The sequence below is a fragment of the Idiotropiscis lumnitzeri genome, chromosome 15 (assembly GCF_059441095.1).
Source record: "Idiotropiscis lumnitzeri isolate Australia: NSW breed Sydney's pygmy pipehorse chromosome 15, RoL_Ilum_1.0, whole genome shotgun sequence".
Classification (NCBI taxonomy): domain Eukaryota; kingdom Metazoa; phylum Chordata; class Actinopteri; order Syngnathiformes; family Syngnathidae; genus Idiotropiscis; species Idiotropiscis lumnitzeri.
The window spans coordinates 3,411,009-3,430,754 of record NC_142405.1 but is presented as its reverse complement, the minus strand read 5'-3'; the positions used below and the strand labels follow the sequence as shown (position 1 = coordinate 3,430,754).

General features: G+C 44.1%; 2 protein-coding genes across 4 annotated transcripts in view; one reads left to right on the top strand and one right to left on the bottom strand.

The window, feature by feature from the left end:
* hs3st4 (heparan sulfate (glucosamine) 3-O-sulfotransferase 4) overlaps positions 1-15,124 on the top strand; it is a 60,628-nt gene extending 45,504 nt beyond the window's left edge. Inside the window, exon 2 of the mRNA XM_088317828.1 lies at positions 13,545-15,124. Within this exon, the coding sequence (XP_088173954.1) occupies positions 13,545-14,199 (655 nt within the window). The 3' untranslated portion in view covers positions 14,200-15,124. The remainder of the gene's footprint in view (positions 1-13,544) is intronic.
* LOC148322223 (uncharacterized) overlaps positions 1-19,746 on the bottom strand; it is a 143,181-nt gene that overhangs the window by 61,921 nt on the left and 61,514 nt on the right. For all 3 annotated transcript variants that reach the window (XR_015846703.1, XR_015846702.1, XM_088317830.1), the window contains one exon: positions 15,450-15,514. The gene's annotated coding sequence lies outside the window, so the exon portion shown is untranslated. The remainder of the gene's footprint in view (positions 1-15,449; positions 15,515-19,746) is intronic.

Genomic DNA, 19,746 nt, shown 5'->3' with positions numbered 1-19,746 from the left:
ACATCGACTCCATTTGACCCTGAAATACGATCGATACTGTTGCAGTCCGACACAGACAGAAAGACAGACAATATCAACAGGCAAAAGAAAAAAAATATTTCTTTGTGGTTGTGTTAATATTAGTGTGATTCTGCTGCCCCCAGGTGGCCAACGAGGGTATAACAGAAGGAACAGCACAATGTCTCACTCCCGCGAAGAAAAAAAAAAATAATACTGTTTAATTCTTTGCACTCAATTTCATTATCATTACTGTGTTTTTTTGTAAAGTAAAATATCATAATGTGTTTTTTTTATTTAAAAATAAGACCGAAAAAGCTTTGATTTCTTCAATAAATAGAAAAAACGTTTGCAATTAAAAAGTCATGTTTTTCAGGTTTTTTTTTTAAACACTGCTTTTAACCCTCGACAACATATTGTGATCACGCTTCTCAAAAGTCATCCTTCTTCACACTCTTCCAGAGTTGCAATGAGGTGATAATGGAGAGCTTAAAGCCTTCAGCAAAAGTTGTCAGGAGCTTTGTTATGTTTATAGCTGGAGTTACTTTTGGAGAAAAAAAATAAATAAAAAAATAAAGAAAAGATGGCTGACTGATACGCCCAAGTCTCCACTTTTGTTTCAGCGGACGACATTAGCCTCTCCGAAGTCGTCGTCGCCACAATATATCGGCTGTGTGTGCAAGAGTCATTAGGCGATTAATTCATTGTACAAAAGTACACACCCTGGTGTCAAATTCCATTTGCGGGAGCCGACTGAAGTGAGCAGTTCTTTCAAGCGAGGGGAGGGGGTGTTGAGGTTGAGGGGGGGGGGGGGGGGTAGTGCTGCTGCTGCTTTTTCCGGCTCGGCTGCGGGTCCATTTCAGGGCTGCGCAGACAAAAGATGATAGAAACCTGCTCTCCGAGATAAAACACGCGCCTTTGAATAGACGTATGGCGCACGGCGGATAGAACACATTTGGTTAATTAAAAAGACTGCTTCTTTTTCCTCGCTTTCTCATTGTGCCGCCATCAGCCCGGGGAGAAATGACGGCAAAGACGCCACGCGGTTGCCCAACCTGAATCAGGTTTCTAAATTGAATACCCCCGACGCTTTCTCAAGTAATTAATACACGCTCGTCGGTCCTTAAGGATCATTTGCTTTCCTGCGTGTGTGTCCTCCGGGACAAATCATTCAAACTGGTGCTGTTGCACTTGTCAGGATTGTTCATTTCCTAAAAACAAGACAAAAAAAAAAAAAAAGACGGCAAACTAATGATGCTTCACTTTTCCAAGAAAAGCGACATATTATTGATGTTGCAATTTCCTAAAAAGAAATGAAAGTTGAAGATGCTACATATGAAATATCGTAGCGTGTTTATTTCCGACTTCACCGCTAAGCGTTTGCACTCTTGAGTTTCATCTGAAATGTCATAAAAAAAAAAAAAAAAATCGGCTCTTGATCCGTTTCACATCGTGCGGATCAGCCAGATTTGTTGTTGTCATTAAAATCACGCGAGATCGCTCGATAGCGACATCGGGATCATTTATATTTTGCTGACTTGATCAAAGAGAGAGAAAAAAAAAATCGGAATTGTACGTAACATTTTTGACATGTCTTGCAAATACGGAATAATCCAGCGCGATTTGCCGTCTTTTAAGCGGAAAGCCTGTGAGAAAACCGCTCGCAAGCTTTTCAACGCGTGGGAGGTATTTAGTTGGTTATTGTCCGTAATTATGCTGGCACAGACTGCCAAAGTCATTCACGGCGTTTACAAGCAGCAAATTAAAACGAGGCCGTTGCAGGAACGCAGTCAAGACAAGTGGAGAAAATAAATGAGAACGAGCTGTTCCGCCAAAATTAAGGACGAAGCGCAAGTGAGGAGAGTACAAACTTTTTGGATTCTCATGCAGGTGTGCCAAATCCAGAGAAATTTTAACTTCCCTTTTTCGCCCTCTGTTGGTCGTTTTTCTTTTTTTTTTAATGTCTCTTGGAGGGATTTTGACTGTTCAGTGAATTTTGTTGCTCCGTACAAAATCCGATTCCATTCCCTTCCATATCCAAGCCATCAAAAAGCAGAATTTTCACAATTGATGACTCATTCAACAGTTGTAGTCGGGTGTCATCAAGCGCCCACTAGAACTCGAGTGCTGCCTTGCCACGCGGCACATTAGACGTCCAGCCGCAGCGTTATTCATAGCCCGCCGAGTGCGTCGCTTCTGTTTCGATTTAAGCAAAAAAAAAAAAACGCAACTCCATCTCGGTGGAGCAGAGCGGAACAATGAGTACAATAGCAAGAAAAAGGGAAAGACTGGAGAGATTAGCGTTTAATTTTATCATAAGCATTTGACACATTTCCCTTGAAGCTTTGCCGTCGGCAGCCGGGATTACACGAGTTAATCTGTGTATCAGCAAAACATTATCCTGCATTTGTGATGAGTGTTGATGGCAGATTCACTTGCTACCTCTGCCGGGCAGATTAAGTGTGTGTGTGTGTGTGTGTTTGAGGGGCTTTAGTGGAAGTGCTCAAAAGGTGCTGAGGGGGCTCTCGCCAGATCCATTCAAGGTTTACACCCTCGTATCTCCTCCCATCTCGACTCTTAGCGTTCCGTCATCCATTTCACATGTCGCCCGTCTATTTTCCTCAGCGCGCAGGGGCGCTCCGGCCGGGAACGAAAGATGAGGCGGCGCCGTGGCAAACAGGCCGGGCCGCCCTCCGCGTCATGTCGGCCGGCGTGTCATGCTCACGAGCAAGTATTCTTTGATCCGGTGAGAGCGGGAAGGCACTCGGCCACGCTTTGATCCGGACAGCATTAAATATACATGGCGGGAACCCAAAAAGCTCAGATGCCATTAGATGTCACTCTCTAAGAGAGAGCCACTCTCGTTTAATGGAGTGCTTGTTTGCTTTCATGACTCCTCGGCAAACCCACTCCTTTTTTTTTTTTTCCCACTCCCCTCCTACAGGCTCCTCTGACTTTAATCCCTTCGCACTATTTGCAGGTGTAAAGCTCCAGGCGGAGAAGCAACCCGGTGAGATTAAGGTGTTAGATTAAATCTAACAGTGATTAAATAACCAAGCGTTTTATGGCTGTAGCAAATTAATTTCCCCTGAGTCATGTCAGCCTCGGCGAGCCGTGTTGCCGCCGAAGTCGACTGCGCGCCGCTGATATTTGCTATCATGGCAGCCGCCGACTAAAACGGCTTACGAACGCCTGACCTTAGTGCAAAAGGGCACAAAAACAAACCGAAGCGCGCTTTAAACCGCTTTTCTTTTATGCCAAATAATCCGAGTTGACAAAGAAGAACTTTGAAATGGAAAAGTAAGACTACTCATGTTTATTAAACGTATTATTCAAAACCATCCGTTCGCTATACAGTTGTTCCTCATTAAGGTTATGTGCGGTTAGCACATCCCTCAGATAACTCAGAGATTGTAGGGTTGAATTTTTCACATTAGTCATCATAGTCAGTTGAATCGATGATGAGAAACTGTGAATTGCCTGTATTTGACGTAGTGAAACCTGAAGTCAACTCAGAAGTGGATAAAAAATATTTTACAATAAAATTTAAATTGAATTGGAATCTAACTAGTCAATTAATCGATAATTTATTCTAAAAATAATTATATTTAAAATAGATATACATATTTGAAAAAAAAATATATATATATATATATTATTTTCTTTTTTTTTTTTAAATAAAATATACATTTTTTTGCACAGCGCCGTTGTGGGAGTGAGCACAGCTGAGTTGCTTCTCACTCCCTTTAAACAGAGCGCAGTAGAGGCATTCGGTTGGGAGCATCTCGCTGGAGTACATGCAGGAGGTTGGCACGTGCAAAAAAACGGTCCTAAGCAACTGCAAGATTACTACTTGTGGATGATGTCAACACACGTACACCGTGAGCAGGGTTGCTTTAAAAAATATATTAAAGATGATATCAATAATAATGCATTCAATGAACTGAATTCTACAATGATGCCCACTGATGTCATATTTATGAAGGAGATACAATAAGAAATCGAGTCTTGTTTACCAGCACCTGAATCAAGTCCACCAAAATCGCATTGCACCACAACTTAGACCTGCTTTCACGTGATCTGAAGTCTATTCCACTTTCTCTCACCAAATTGCCACGTGTGCCGAGAGCGTGGAACAGAAAACACCCTCAGTCCGCCCACAGTAGTTTTTACGCCGCGGGCCCATAGCGACTTGGCTGGTCCGCTACCACACAAAGTTGGCCTGCTGTCAACAAATGGCTAGTAAAAAAAAAAAAAAAAACCTTGCCTAAAGGGAATGAACTGAAGGAGCAACCCTGGAGCAAAACACACACACAAAAAAAAAAATCCAACTACTCAATTGTTCCTCCGTGCTGCTTTAACGCATACCTATCTTTCTCCGATGTCGAGCATATCGCTGTCATTCGACACCGATGTTCCGCACGCAAACGAGCTCGCGTCGGATAAAAGCCTCTTTCAGGCACTCCAAACCGCTCGTAACAGGCGTGCATATGGCAGCGGAATGAAACATTCGCTGTTGGGGGATGAACGTTTGTAGAATTGAGTTGGGTGGCGGCAAAAAAGGGGGGGGCGGAAATGGCTTGTGCTTTTTTTTTTTTTGCGCACATATGACACTGCAAGATAAATATCTCTTAAATGCTAGCGGCTCACACGGCAGGTGAATTATGTTGCCGCCCCCCCCTGGCTGAGCGTCTGAATTGAGCAACGCGCTGGCAGGCAAAGCACAATTTGGATTAGCGAAAGCCCAACTGATAGGTCAGCTTAGCTCATAATGGAGCAGCTTAGGCCCGTGTCTGCATGATTAGAACATTCTTAGCAGCCTGTTTCTTTACATCCAGATGTTGCGGTGCGAAAAAAAATAAATTTAAAAACGCTAGCCGCCCCCCAACTTGTCTCTACTCCTCCAATGTGCATTCACCTCAGGTAGAATGACGCATCTCTTTTTTTTTTTTTCTTCCTTGAAGTATCCCTGCAAATGTGATGTGTGGAGAAGTAGCTAAATTATTCATGCGGGGCGTATTTCGACGGATGGCGCATTTTGGCTCTTTGAATTGTTTACCAAAATGTACGTTGAAAAAATTTCATGTTCACTATTTCACTATTTATGTTTTTATTTTTTTTTAGCGTCATAAATCCACAACTGCGAATTGGCAGTTACCAACCTGCGATTTGGGAGATTGATATTGCGCGTTTGCATTAATGGCGCCGTTTAATTAAAAGTTCCGCCAGCTGTGCTCGTGAAACCAAAAAAGGAAACGCAAACGATGCCGCGGCTTACTCGCAGCCCGGGTCGATTTGCTGGTCAATATACGACATTTATAATTTAGTGGCTCCAGTGCGTAATCTCTTCGGCAGCTTCCAATATGAAAGCAGCGCTTTCTAACGTTTGGCTGGAGGCGGCCAACGGCTTCATGCATGCAGATGACTGGATATGAATTTGGGTGGGAAACGAATTTACAGACTCCAGAGACCGGGGATTATTTGACCTACATTTAACCGGATGATAAAGAGACGCAGATTTTTTGGGTGATCACGTGCGGGGGAAAAAAAAAATCCCTATAATGAAGTGTTTACTAAACAAAGCAAAAAAACAAAAGAAAACGTTTTTTTTGTTCGTCATAATTTGATGATGCGGCAAAATCCTTTCAGGTTTGACCTAAGAAGCATTTGCGTGGGCATTATCAATATTAATTGAGCTTGTATCACGTGCATGTGACGTCTCTCTCCGTATTATCGATCACGTGTTCAGTGAATATGGCACTGCGCTGTAACTCATTTGCGCCCATTGATGGCTAAAGACGTCCAAAATCTTTTTTTTTTTTTTTTTTTTTTAAAAAGAAATGGAAAAAAAGATGAAAAAAGTTCAATATTCCTTTAATAATGTAGAATGGACAAAAATCAAACGCACTTCTGGTTTGTGTGTGTTTTTTCTTAACAGTTAAGGTTAGCGTATCAAAATCCTCGTAGCGTTAAAACAAAAGGCTTCAAGATGAGACTGCGAAATCTGGAACGGATTTGCTTTGACTATTTCCTTCGGGAAAAGGCGTTATTGAACCAGCCTGAACAGCCCGACTGCGTTCAACCTTCCAGGCGTTCTTTTCACGATCGGATTTGCCATGACAAAAGAAAAACATGATGTTGATTCAATCTGATAAGCACAAACAAAAGCAGACCGTTAAAAAAAAGTGGCCTGGGGAATTTTTCATTTCGACATGCTCAAAGTGCGCAATTTTGGCCAACTTAAACTGCAGACTTTTTTTTTTTTTCCCTCGCTCCTCTATCGCAAAAGCCAACATCAATAATTTGGAGGGAGTTGTAAAAGGAGGCCCACTTAGCCCCTTCATAACATGCCAAGAAGAATTGAACTTGCTGTGCTGCGTTGTTTGATTGCACTTTAAGGTGCTTTTGCTACTCGGTGACATAAAAAAAAAAAAAAATAAAAAAAAAAAAACAAGAGTCCGAGATAGACATCTCCAATGCTATGAAGACTTCATTTAATACCTCCCGCTACTTTCGCCTCATTCCCTTTTTGTCCTTCGGGATGAAAAAACAAATCAATAAATCTGCGAGGAGAGATCATGAGATACGCGCTAAAGCGCCAGGAAGTCTTTTTGCATTCTTGCATTCTTGCATGGCGGCCGTGCAGCAGGTAGCGCGGCAAACATGTATGATTCATACCGTACGGGAAACACGGAATGCTAATTAACAAGCGCGATCAGCACGTCTTCATGAATAGGAAGAAGCCAATTCGTGCACGCAACACTCGCCACTCGCCGGGGGAAGTTCGTTCGTCGTTAGCGGAAATTAGCATTCGCACATTTGATCCTAAGATGCAGTTTTTTTTTATTTATTTGAATCACCCTAAAATTGTGCTAAAACAAAAACCTGAAAAAAATTCTCCAGGGGATCAACTCTGTGGCTTCTTCCTGAAACATTTCTGGATCATGCCGTGAGTGTCAACTCTTTCTGAGTGTTAAAATTGTTTACAGCAAGCTCTCTCCTAAAGTAACAGAACATTTTTTGGGGGATGTGATGCAACAGTTTTGACAGCACAAAATTTGTTCTACACCATCATGCTCGATATCGATCCAGCGGACTCGATGCATGTCAACACAAATCGTTACTTCGGCAAAACAATTCCTTTTTTTTTTTTTCCCCCAAACCCAATCTTGAGCAATAAATTGATGTTGATATGTGAGCGTTTTTTTTTTTTTTTTTTCGGACTGGTGAGAGTTAAGGAAGGAGAAGCAAAGTTGACGTAGCAGCATGCTTCTGCGCCGAACGGCGTAATAGCACCTGGGAACAACCCCCAAAAGCGTCCTGTATTATTCAGAACGGGTCTTGCAATATTTATTCGGTGCGCTCGGGATATTTTGTGTGAATTTCATGGCAGCTCGCCAGCAACCTTCGGAAAAATGTGGGTAATTACGCCATCGCTGAAGTTTCGCATTCATACTGATGTTTTCAGCGTTTCAATTGATTCCCATCAACCTTTTCATGTCGGCAGGTGGAGCTAAATTTGTCCTGAGATTTCTGCGCGAGAAGAAAACTGCTGAATCCGTTTTTTTTTTTTTTTTTTTTTTTTTAAGTGAGCCAAGTCACTTACCGTATTTTCCGGACGATAAGCTGCTACTTTTTTTCCTCGATTTTGAACCATGCGGCTTTTCTGTGGATTTTTCTTTCACCACTAGGGGCGCTCTAGAGTTCAGAAAATACACTAAATAAGTCGATTTTTTTTCTCTTGGGTCTGTTCTGTTTTAATGAGCAAAGTTGTTGCCGTGTTAAAAGGCAATTTTTTTTAGCAATCTGTTTATGTGTATTCAGAATACAAAATCGTTCTGTACATGCAGTAAACAACTCAAAACTGCGGCTATAGCCTGGAGCGGCTTGTATATCTTTTTTTTTTTTTTTTCCAAAAGAGTTGCTGCGGCTTATTTGCGGGTGCGCCTTATAGTCCGGAAAATATGGTATTTTAGATTAGAATCATCTTCAGAGGGAGCGAGCATGATTCTTTTGGTTAAAGCGTCATTTTGATGATCTCGCTAAGACGACGCATCATCAACGGGATGAGACGTAGGAGAAGAAGAAAGTAAATGATCCGTTTGTGTGGCTTTGCAGCTTCTCATTCTAATTGCATTACATCACTAATGTGCCCTCACGTAAGATCATTATTTTTGGGTTTGTTCGATCTATTTCGAGACTGGAAATGGGAAAGCAGCGCCTCCTTTATATGGCGTAATGTGGACACAGCAAAGACGGCAATATCCTTTTGAGAATTTGATTGGAGATAAGATTGCGCTCTCATTGTCTCCGCAGACTTAAGTTAAAAATAGACTTTTTTTTTCGGTTGACTGTTGAGGACTAACGCGTGGAACGGCTTTGCAAACATCCTCGCAGCTCTTCTCCCACACAATATTTCCGAACGTTTCATGTCCAAAAAAGCCTCAGATGTGGCGGCTACAGTCTGGCAGTTGCGCTGAGAGCGCTACCTGGCTGGCAGGGCGCCGTTGGAAGCGCGACGGTCTTTAGGGGATCACGCGAGGAGATCGGGGGAGTAAGGTTTTTGATCAGGACCAGCTGTCGCTTCCTGTCCTCAAATGTACTTGACGTCAACAGACCTGCTGGGTAAACAAAAATTCAGGAGCTTTCTCCACTCTTTCGTTTACCCGTAATCTCGATTAGGATGAGGAGATGCATTTCGGTTAGAGAAGAGTGCAAAAGAGTCAAAAGGACTAGCTGAGACGCCACTGACATGACACGAGAAAAGAGAACATTTGGAATTTGACTTGGCGGAGATCTTCCGAAACCAAGCCTGACGTACAGAGGTGGGTCGACAAACGAGCCCACAGAACCGTTTCGCAGGTGCCGCGATGCAACGGAAACTCGTCAGAACCGACATGACACAGGGGGGAGAACATTTGGAATGGCGAAGGGGTGTTGATTGGCTTGGGCTCAGGAAACCACGACTGATGTGGCACAGGTGGGAGAACGTGTGTGCAAAAAAAGACTTAGAAAGTCGCTGCGATGCAAAGTAAACGAGTAAGAAATGACAAGTGAGAGAACTTCTCGAACGGTTGGGTGTTGATTGGCTTGTGCTCAGGATAACCAAGACTGATGTCGCAGGTGAGAAAACCCGTGGGAAGGAGGGTAACGCTTACGCAGGACACAAACACATCAAGGGAAAATTCCTCAGACAGGTGTGAACTTGTTTAGGCCCATTCAGGTGCAGAGTGTCATTCTACCGGTGTTAAATGTCTTCAACTTGGGTGCGTTCACCAAGAGGAACCCCCCCCCCCCCCCTTCCCATTTGGAGGCCTCTTATTTTATATTGTGGAGGGCCGTCAAGGACTCCTCTGCTGGCCTAACATAATTAAGAAAAAAATATTATATTCTTCACATTCATGTCATATTTTATCCTAGCGTTGTATTTTTAGCGAAAAATTTTATCCAATCAGAATTCAGCTAGCTCGTGTTGCCGGGCAGATTTCACAATACCAGTAGCGCGCACTATCCGTCCAAGGCCTTCAGATTCAAATCGTGCGGGCAAATAAAACGCATGCCTGCGCAGTCAATAAGCTTCAAGCTAACATGCGCTGTGCTCAGCGTGCACACCGGCGGAAAGTTCACATTCAGGTTCGGAAAGAAACAAAAAATAAAAAGCCATCTGGATCCGACCGCTTGCATCATTACGGCGCTGATCGGCGTGAACGGCGGCGCTTCTCCTTAAACTGTGACAACAACAATGCCTCCCACTCCATAAGAGACCTGGCAGAAGCCTTTGCTCCGGCCTGTGGGCTTGCGTTCACGTGTGCCAAACAACAACGCATCGACTTGTTGAGGAATGACTCATTTGGAGCGTTTTGCTCCCCGCCTCACTCTCGCCCGTGCTCACAGAAGCAATATCTCGGCGCTGGTGCTTATCACAAACATGTCGCTCAATGTGCGGCCGCGTCTTATTCATTGCAAACTGACCACGGCATCTATCGGCGCCTGAGCGATTGCCGGTGATGAATAGTCGCTTAGAACGCCGAGTAACACCTGAAGCGTTCATTTTGCCGTAGTTTGTGAACAATTATAAGACGGGAAAACTACAAGAGAAAGAAAATCTCCATTATTGACTCTAAAAATCAGGACTCATTTTTGAAAGGAGCACATTTGTCTGCTCTCATCACCGCCGACGTTTCTCAGATTTTGCTCTCGGAGGACGCGGCAGCAGTTATGACGGAGACTTCTTTTGGGGGATAATTGATTGTATTTGACGTAGAGGACGCCCGGCGTATCGGCGCAGATCAATCCAAAGCGGTTTGACGAGGGAAACGAGCGAAGGGCGAGTGGAGGAGTCTATTTCATCTTCCCTAATTGTTGGAGACAGCCGAGCTTCTCGGGAGGGAAAAGTTTTTCCGCCGTAAACAGCGCACAACGATTAACGGATTTCGACGAATGTAAATTGCCTCTCACCTCGTTTAGCCGGAAAATGATTTCCTGGATCGTGCAGAGCCAGAAATTGCGCGGGGACGTTGGAGTCGACTCTCGCAAGACTCTTTGTTGAGTCTACCGTGCGTCATCGAATGAAATGCGACGTGAGACGTAGAAAAACGGAGAACTTCACTGCAAGGATGCAGACGCAAGACTACAAAAATGTTAAAACGACAAAGCTCTGTTTTTTTTTTTTTCCATTAACCGAGTCGATTCAGATTGTTTTTTTGAATGCATTACATTGGAGTGCATAAAAAAATTTGCAAACATGCACTTCAGGTCTTCGTCTTTTTCTGAATTCGCCTGTCATCTCATTCATCGACACGCTTTCCGTTGAGGTCGATGCACTTTTATGAGCTAAATATTCCGAGCGGTAAACAGCAGATGGCGAGGAAGGCCCGTTTGGCGCCATCGCTTTGTTCACCTACCCACCTGAACGACCTGCGTCAAGATCAGCAACTGATGCGGAAATAGACATAAAAAAAAATAAAATAAATAACAAGGAGGTGAGAGTTTGCCGTTATTTACCGCGGTTCCGCTCGACGGCCGTGCACCCATTCGCCACGCACGGAAAAAAATTGCGCTTGTTCGGATTTCCTTGGCTGCTGACATTTCGGACGCACATGATCCATGACTGATGATGACGGTGATTGCGGCGGCGCCATCAAAACAAGCGACAGGGAAGTCTTTGCGCTGGTGTTGTCCTTATAATTAAACGGATGCGCCGGATGAGGACAATAGGTTTTTATGCCTCCGAAAAAGGTAACCTTGAACGATTGGACATGCTTTGCCACACGCACGGCACATTACCGGCGATGTCGTGGCTATAGAGTACAAAATGAGTTGTTCCAAGGTGATTCCATTCAAGCTTCTTTTTATGGCCATGGCGCACCACCGAAGTCAACTTTGGCAAGAGTGAGAGAAGAGCGCTCCTTGAAAAGGTTGGAAAAAAAAAAAAACTAGCCGTTATCCATTCATCCCGAGTCGCACGTGAGGGCATCTAATGAATGTGAATATTCTCTCTGGTCACTTTGCAATGCGCAGATATGTTTAATTTCCCTAACACGCGCCAGGGAGGTTGCGCGCTTCCATACTGTCGAGAGACAAACACAACCCAGAGGGAAATTACCCATCAGGAAGGCAATACTGTTACTTGAGATGCAATTACCAGGCCACTTGCAGGATTTTCAGCCTGGAAAGCAACGACCAACGTGTGCGCGCGAGCGGGCGGTCGATATGTGCATAACCGCATCTTATGTTTTTGCCGGCTAAATTGGATTCTTCGGCAGAGGAGACTTCATTTAGAATATGTCCACGGTGCAAATGATTGATGCAACTATATCGTTCCAAGTGAAGGTCTGAAACAAGGTGGAGGCGGCTGTTGTGATATCACAAGCGAACGAGCGAGTGGGGGGGAAAGCTGCTTTTACAAACAGAATTCTGGCGACTTTTCCTCATTTCCCCGACAGTAACAGAAGCCATAATTGCACTTTGCTCCGCTCGTTTCCGCGCTCATTTAGCGAACAAGCCGCGACTTTGCGGCGTCGTTTGGAATTGTTGCTTTGCAGCAAAGCTTGCGCGTTTCTGTTTGTGATCAGTTAAATAAGAGTCATGGAGGATTTAATGGCCCAATTTAGCAGCGGGATCACAGAGTCCACAAAAGGAGAGGGGAGCGCGCGTTGGAATGAGCATCAGTGTAAACATTTGATAAGCTTTTTGCCGGAAGCTAATGCTACGCCGTATTATTAGTGGCACCGAAATAGAAACGGCAATGCCGCCGCAACTGCTGTATTTGCCACCGGCTTGAGATGAACATTGGCTTTCCAAGGGAAGAATCCCTCAAGTGAGGGACGTTCCCATTGTGCGACAAATAATCACCTTGAATCTACTAATGAATCACGTCTGCCTTCAATGAGCAGCCGACGAAAAGACCTGCTCACGCCCAATGGAGAAAGAGAGAGCTCGAGAGAACGAGAGAGAGGGAATGAGAGAGAGATTAAGAGAGAGAGAAAGAGAGAGAGAAATAGAGCGAGAGAGAGAGAGAAATAGAGCGAGAGAGAGAGAGATTGAGAGAGAGAGAGAGCAAGATTGAGAGAGAGAAAGAGAGAGATAGAGAGAAAGAGAGAGAGAGCACAAGAGAGAGAGAGCAAGAGAGCAAGAGAGAGAGAGAGATCAAGAGAGAGAGAGAGAGAGAGAAAGAGAGAGAGCAAGGTAGAGAGATAGAGAGAAAGAGAGAGAGAGCACAAGAGAGAGAGAGCAAGAGAGCAAGAGAGAGAGAGAGAGAGAGGGCACAAGAGAGAGAGAGAGCAAGAGAGAGAGCAATAGAGAGAGAGAAAGAGAGAGATAGAGAGAGAGCAATATATAGAGAGAGAAAAAGAGAGATGGAGAGAAAGAGAGAGAGAGCAATAGAGAGAGAGAAAGAGAGAGATAGAGAGAGTGAGATAGAGAGAGAAAGAGAGAGAGGGAGCATGAGAGAGAGAGAGAGAGAGAGGTAGAGAGAGAGAGCAAGAGAGAGATAGAGCAAGAGAGAGAGAGAGAGAGAGAGAGAGAGAGAGAGAGAGAGAGAGTGAGAGAGAGAGCGAGAGTGAGAGAGCGTGAGAGAATAAAGTTGCCTGCACCGAGTGTGAACATAGCATGCATAATAAATGTATGACAAAACAATACCCCAGGCGCCCCGGTATTAATGATATGCAGCCGACTCATTATTAAAGTTCCAAAACAGCTCCTGGAGTAACACAGATGGAGTCAATTAAGCAATGAGCATGCTCGCTCGGTTGCCGTTTCATCTTCTTGTCTTTTATCTCCTGCACATTACTCCATGGATGTAATTATTTGAGCTACTACGACGTGTTGCTCATCACAATCTAATGTGCGGCTGTTAATAGTTGGATCGGCTTGCTTGTCTTTGGGATTCTTGGTTAGTCTTCGCCAGCAGACGTGAACATTTGCTGAGTTGCCATTTCTTTTTCATGCAGCCATTGATGCCCGTTTCACTGGTAGACATGCCAATCATGCGCTTCCAAACCGACGTGCAGCACGCTAATAGATCTTTTGATGCCTTTTCTCCCCAGAGACCTGATGCCTTCGACGCTGGAGGGGCAGATCACCATGGAGAAGACCCCCAGTTACTTTGTGACCAACCAAGCCCCCAAACGCATCCACACCATGGCCAGGGACATCAAGCTCATTATTGTGGTGCGCAATCCCGTCACCCGGGCCATTTCGGACTACACGCAGACTCTGTCCAAGAAGCCCGAGATCCCCACCTTCGAGGTTCTTGCCTTCAAAAACCGAACCCTGGGGCTCATCGATGCCTCGTGGAGCGCTTTGCGCATCGGAATATACGCGCTGCACCTGGAGAGCTGGATGCAGTACTTCCCGCTTTCCCAAATGCACTTTGTCAGCGGCGAGAGGCTCATCGTGGATCCGGCGGGCGAGATGGCTAAAGTCCAGGACTTCTTGGGCCTTAAGAGGATCGTCACAGACAAACACTTTTACTTCAACAAGACGAAAGGCTTTCCTTGTCTGAAGAAGCCCGAGGACAGCAGCACTCCCCGCTGCCTGGGCAAGTCCAAAGGAAGAACTCACCCCAAAATCGAGCCGGACGTGATTCGGCGACTGCACAAGTTCTACAAGCCCTTTAATATGATGTTCTACCAAATGACCGGTCAGAACTTTGAATGGGAGCAACAGGAGGAGAGTATATCTCGAGGTTCTCTGGTCTAGCAGAACCTGCCACCGACGGCCTTCGACGAACTCCACGAAATAAAAACTGTTCCGTGTACGGAAGGCACACTTGGACGCGATCATGGCACTTTGCTCCCCCCCTCCCCTCCGTCAAAATTAATGTTGATGAAGATGGCAGATGACTACTGTACATACCAAAACATAAAATATATTTATATTTGTGAAAAAGAGATGATCTTTCTGTTTGTTTTCAACAGAGAATGCTGATTTTTCTTTCAAATAACTCACAGAAGCATGTGACGTTACGACACGGCGGTGACACTGGCTAACCCGCTAAAAAGTTTATCGTTATAATAAAATTATTACTGCCGACCTCTAAAGTGACAAGGCAACAAAATTTGACCGTGCCATTATTCTCCAACGAGTCCCAGATTTGACCTCATCGTCAAAATGTGAGGGGTAATATTTCTGTCCATTCAAGAAGCCATTTGATATTGAGGGGTGGCGTCCGTCTATCAGTGAGCTGTACGCCGTCAAAGTTTAACGTTCCAGAAATTTCAGGGATTAACGTTGATGTCCATAATATTAATCATCTTACTTTTTTAATTTGTTTTACTTGATAATGTATTATTGACATTTTAACTACCGTATTTTCCGGACGATTATCCGCTACTTTTTTCCTCGATTTTGAACCATGCGGCTAATAATTTTATTTCACCACTAGGGGCGCTCTAGAGTTCAGAAAATACGCTAAATAAATCTTGATTATTTTTTTTCTCTTGGGTCTGTTTTGTTTTAATTAGCAAAATTGTTGCAATGTTAAATCGTTCTGTTCATGCAGTAAATTAATATTTTTTTCAACATAGAAAATTGCGGCTTATATACAGGTGCGGCTTATAGACCTGGAAAATATGGTAGTTCGTAGGTATCAAGTACTCTTCTATTTATATATATATATATATATATATATATATATATATATATATATATATATATATATATATTTTTTTTTTTTTTTTACTAAATGAGAAATTAATTCCACCAGGCATGGCCCTCCATCAGATTCTGACAGTATATGAATGAAACGCTTCAGTGCTTTTCAAAGCGTGACCTTTTAAAATGGTGAAATTTTATACATTTTGTCAGCTGGATGAATTTAAAATACTCTTGCTCAAAGAAAATGTGAGCGCATGGAACAAATACAAAAATGAGAGCGTTTTTGTTGGCCTTCCCATCATTCGCTAATGATGACTTTTTTTTTATTTTTTTTTTTTTTAAAGTGTCCTTACCTCTCACTTTCTTTCCTTAGCAACCACAACCAACAGTTTCCACGCATCCATTCGCTTGCCAGCAGCTTTGACAGAAAAAGATACAATTATTAGTTTTATGATGAGGAACAACTCTTTTGCACACACAACGACCTTGTTGTTTACCAGCGCGCTAATGTGCTCACTATTCTCGCCGCATCGCACTCATTAGCGGCGCCCGTATTGAATAAGAGCACTGACGTATCATGAGCATTAGCCGATAATTGGAGTCTCTCTGCGTGGTTGACATTAGCATACTGATGACCGCGCACGGAGAAGATGTGTTGCCGTGGCCGCGTCGCGCGCTAAACTGCTAATTGCTAATTCTACCGCATGGTAGCGGGGAAATGCTAAAGAATGACAAGAACGCCGGATGATTCATCGCAGTCGCTCGTAGGAAGCCACAGCTAACGTCCCACACCTATTGGCTGTGATTAGCATAGGGAAGACATTTTTGTGTCCATATCCAGGTGTCAAACTTAAGGCTTGGGGGCCAAATTTGGCCCGGTAAATAATTGTATGCAGCCCACGAAAGCAAATCATGCGAGTCAACATCCACGATCGTTACTAAAGTCTGTACCAAAATTTCTAATTGTCATGTGTCACAATAACGCTGAGATTTTGCAGGATTTTTTATTTTTTTTGTTACCCATTTTCAGAAACTATTTTCCTTGATTTTCATAACAGCCCTCGAAAGGAAGCCATAACTGACCAAAATGAGTGAGACCCTGATTTTTATGAAGGACAACTGTATCTTGGCTTGGGCCCAATTTGTCCAAAGAGAATTTTTCATTTTTATTGTAGTCGTGAGACATGTTTACAAACGCGCAAGTTGCTCCACCATTTGTGTCCGGCAACATCTGGCGCTTCAGGTCGCTTTGACTTGAAGTGGACCTCTCAAATTGGGCCGGATTTTTGGCACATGCGTACCCATCGTAACGTGTCGATGGCCATCAGGATATAAACCCTGCAAAACAAGCCTCGTTTTCAAATTGTAAGCACGTTTTATTGTAAACCAACAAGTGCTTTGTATATGAAAAGTAATCATCTCCCATCAAAAGGCTGCACATTTTCCTCATTCATGCCATTTGAATGCGACAAGTCACTTGTTAAAAAAAAAATGGAAAAATCACTTCTTTCATACATCCACCTATTCAAATATGACAGAGAGGGGAAAAAAGCAGCAAACTCGGCCGCGCTTCGCCTCGTGACCCTCTCGTCGTGGCGGCGATGCGTGAGGTTGAAGAAGGGCCCGGTGAACGTTTGTTAACAAACATCTGCTGCCACGCTCTCCTCTGTCGTTAGAGATTAATGGCTTGTTAAATAAGCTGCTGCAACCGGAACGCTGGCAATGTCAGGGTGTGTTTTCCGTCAAGGAAAAAAACAACCCCCAAAAAAAAAAAAAGAAGAAACGCCATACGTACGTTGGTTGTTACCTCGGCATCAACGGAACCCAAAGCCGATGCTCGCTTTGAGACTGAATAGAAAACGGGGGTAAACTTGAATAGAAAGGTACGACCTCCACCAAGGCCCATTAATTCTCATTTGGATTAGCTCCAAATGACATGTCAGAGATGCTCACCTCTTGCATGTGCCTCAAGTTTGGCTTTCAAGACTCAAGCATTTTTCACAGGATGTGTCGAACACCAAAGTTAATGAGCATGTCCTTGGCTCGGGCCGACAACAAAGATCAAACAGGATCCGTAGTTTTGATTTACAGTTAACAAATACAAAATGCCACCAAATGTTTCTTGTTTCCCCAAAACTAGAAATTGCGTTTTTTGGCAAAAAGTCACAGAGGGAGCTGAAATGCCCCGTTTAATGAAACAAGAGGAACCTCAGCCATCTTTATTATTCTTTTTTTTTATCACTTTGCATAACTCGCTGTGAGCGTGTGGACTTTCATCACCGGAGACAATCGATACGTCTGACGAGTCAATAAATAAGTCGGCCACAGATCACCGGTTGCCACAGCGATGATGCATGGCTCCGTTAATCCCGCCTGTTGGGCGGCCAAGGATGGCTGGACGGCCGCTGTTCTCGGCGGAGCACTCCGTCACCCTGGGAAGGAAGGCTGGCACCGCCGCCTCCTTTTAACGCGGCGCCATTGATTCCATCAAGGCGAGTCCCACGCTGCCCTTTGTGGCGCTAACCTTGAACACTTGGCTGCCGGAGCAAGCCTCACTCCCAAAGTCCAAGTCGAACTTCTACTTTGAGGCGTTTCTCTTTTTTTTTTTGTGTTTTAGGAGCACAAAGGCACAACTCAATAAATTCAAATTTCATAGAATAGTTCTTCCTCTCTTGCAGTGATTGAAAGCAAAAAGTAAACTTGCACTCGATTCCCTATTTCCTCCAGACAGAACGAAAGTGGCCTCAAGGAGAAAGTGTCGATTTTGCTCAGCAGGAGATACACCTGACCGTCAACCGCATGGCAGTGGAAGGAAATACCACGTTTCCTTAAACGGGAACCCAAAGGGATCAGTTGCAATGAAAAGAGCAGAAGCCTCAAAGTTGATCCCTGTGGAACACCGTTTGACAGTGGGGGCAGTGTGCAAACAAAATTCTGTCAGCCTAATAGGATCGAATCCAGTCAAGTGCACTACCACAAATGCCCACCTGGTGCTGCAAACGAGCCAATAGAATACTGCGATCCACCGTATCCAACCAACCAAACGAGACGCACATCGTCTCCAGTGTCATTTGTCAGGAGGATGTCACTAAAAAATCGTAACGGTTCCGTTTCTGTGCTATGCATCATCTTAAAACCTAGCTGGAACAAACATCCATGACGTTATGTTCATCCCAGAACAATTTTAATTGCGCTTTTCCCGGAATTTCTGAAATAAATGGGTCATAAATTGGACAGTACCTCTTGAGCAAGGATTTTGCCGCAGCATAAAATGGACTGCTGTTATATACATATATGTCCGGGTTCCTATGGAGAGGCTCCAATTGAGGAGCTCGACTTTAACCTTTGAAATAATTCACAATATTCCCCACCCGACTCACTCAAAAGGCCATATTTCATAACTCATCCTTGAATATGCACTTATTTGCATTGCTGCAGTCACTTGCATCGGGGAGCTCAAACTTTGATCCCAATGTGTCAATAACACCCACAAACGCACGCACGTGTCTTTCCAGCGCTACCTCCTACTCGTTTGTTTCTCATCCAGAGTGCTGTGATCCATCCTGCGAGAGTTACAACGCATGAAAGGCATGCTAAGTTGTCCTTGAACTGCTCCTCCCAGCGGGGATCACGCCGCGTGATGTGGCTCATCGGCGTCCCCAGCACGCCGTTAAAGACAACGCCCCCATGATAGATGAACGTCGTCCGCTCGTCAAGCCGTCACCGCCCGTTCGGGAGCGCCATCGTGTTTGACATTTGGGACGATGAGGCTACAGCAGCAAAAAAATAAATAAATTTGTGATATAGAGATAAAACAAGTATTTGGCCTTGTTTTTTTTTTGCCTTTAAATGCATTGCAATGGAGTCGCAGATGGTTTGGTGGCCCACTTGCCTGACTTTCGAGCAGTCCGCATGAGTCCGGTAAATTGGTGAAATCACTTGAAAAATATTACCGTGGGGAAATTGCGAAAAACAACGCACAACGGATGCAAATGTAAAACCTCAACATTCTCACAATCTGATTCATAAATTCATCTATGAAATAATTGACCGAATCATTGATTTAAAAAAAAAAAAATGATAGTGACTCAACTAAAAAAAAAAAAAAAATCAAACCTTGAAGCCCGTCAATACAATTTGAACGCAATGTTACTTTTATTCAATTTGCTACATTTTTCCACCATCAACTTTTGAGAGAAGCAAAAGTTTGACCGAGTGTGGGGGCGGATTGCCACAAGGACTCTTGCATGTTTGTGTGTGTGTGTGTGTGTGCGTGCGTGTGTAGCTGCAGGTCCTGTAGCAACAACAGCGATGCCAAACTGCTGGAGGACCGGAGCAGCACTCCCACGCCCAGCTGGTGAGGGGAGGGGGGGGCTTGGGCTGGGGGGGACGGCACTGAGAGGAAGCGGCACGAGCGCCAGCTCGCTTTGGCAGCTTGTGAAGTCGCTCGTTTCCTAATGGACTTCGGCACTGACATCAAATATTTGTGTGTTTGCAGTAAGCCACGTGTGAACACAAAGCAAACTCGAAAAAAAAAAATGGCTGTTTTGTTGTTTTAATAAAAAGGGGGGGCTGACATGAATTATTCACTACAAATAGATACGTGGGATTATTTTATCTCTCTCTTATTTATTTTTTTTTAAGCCACAA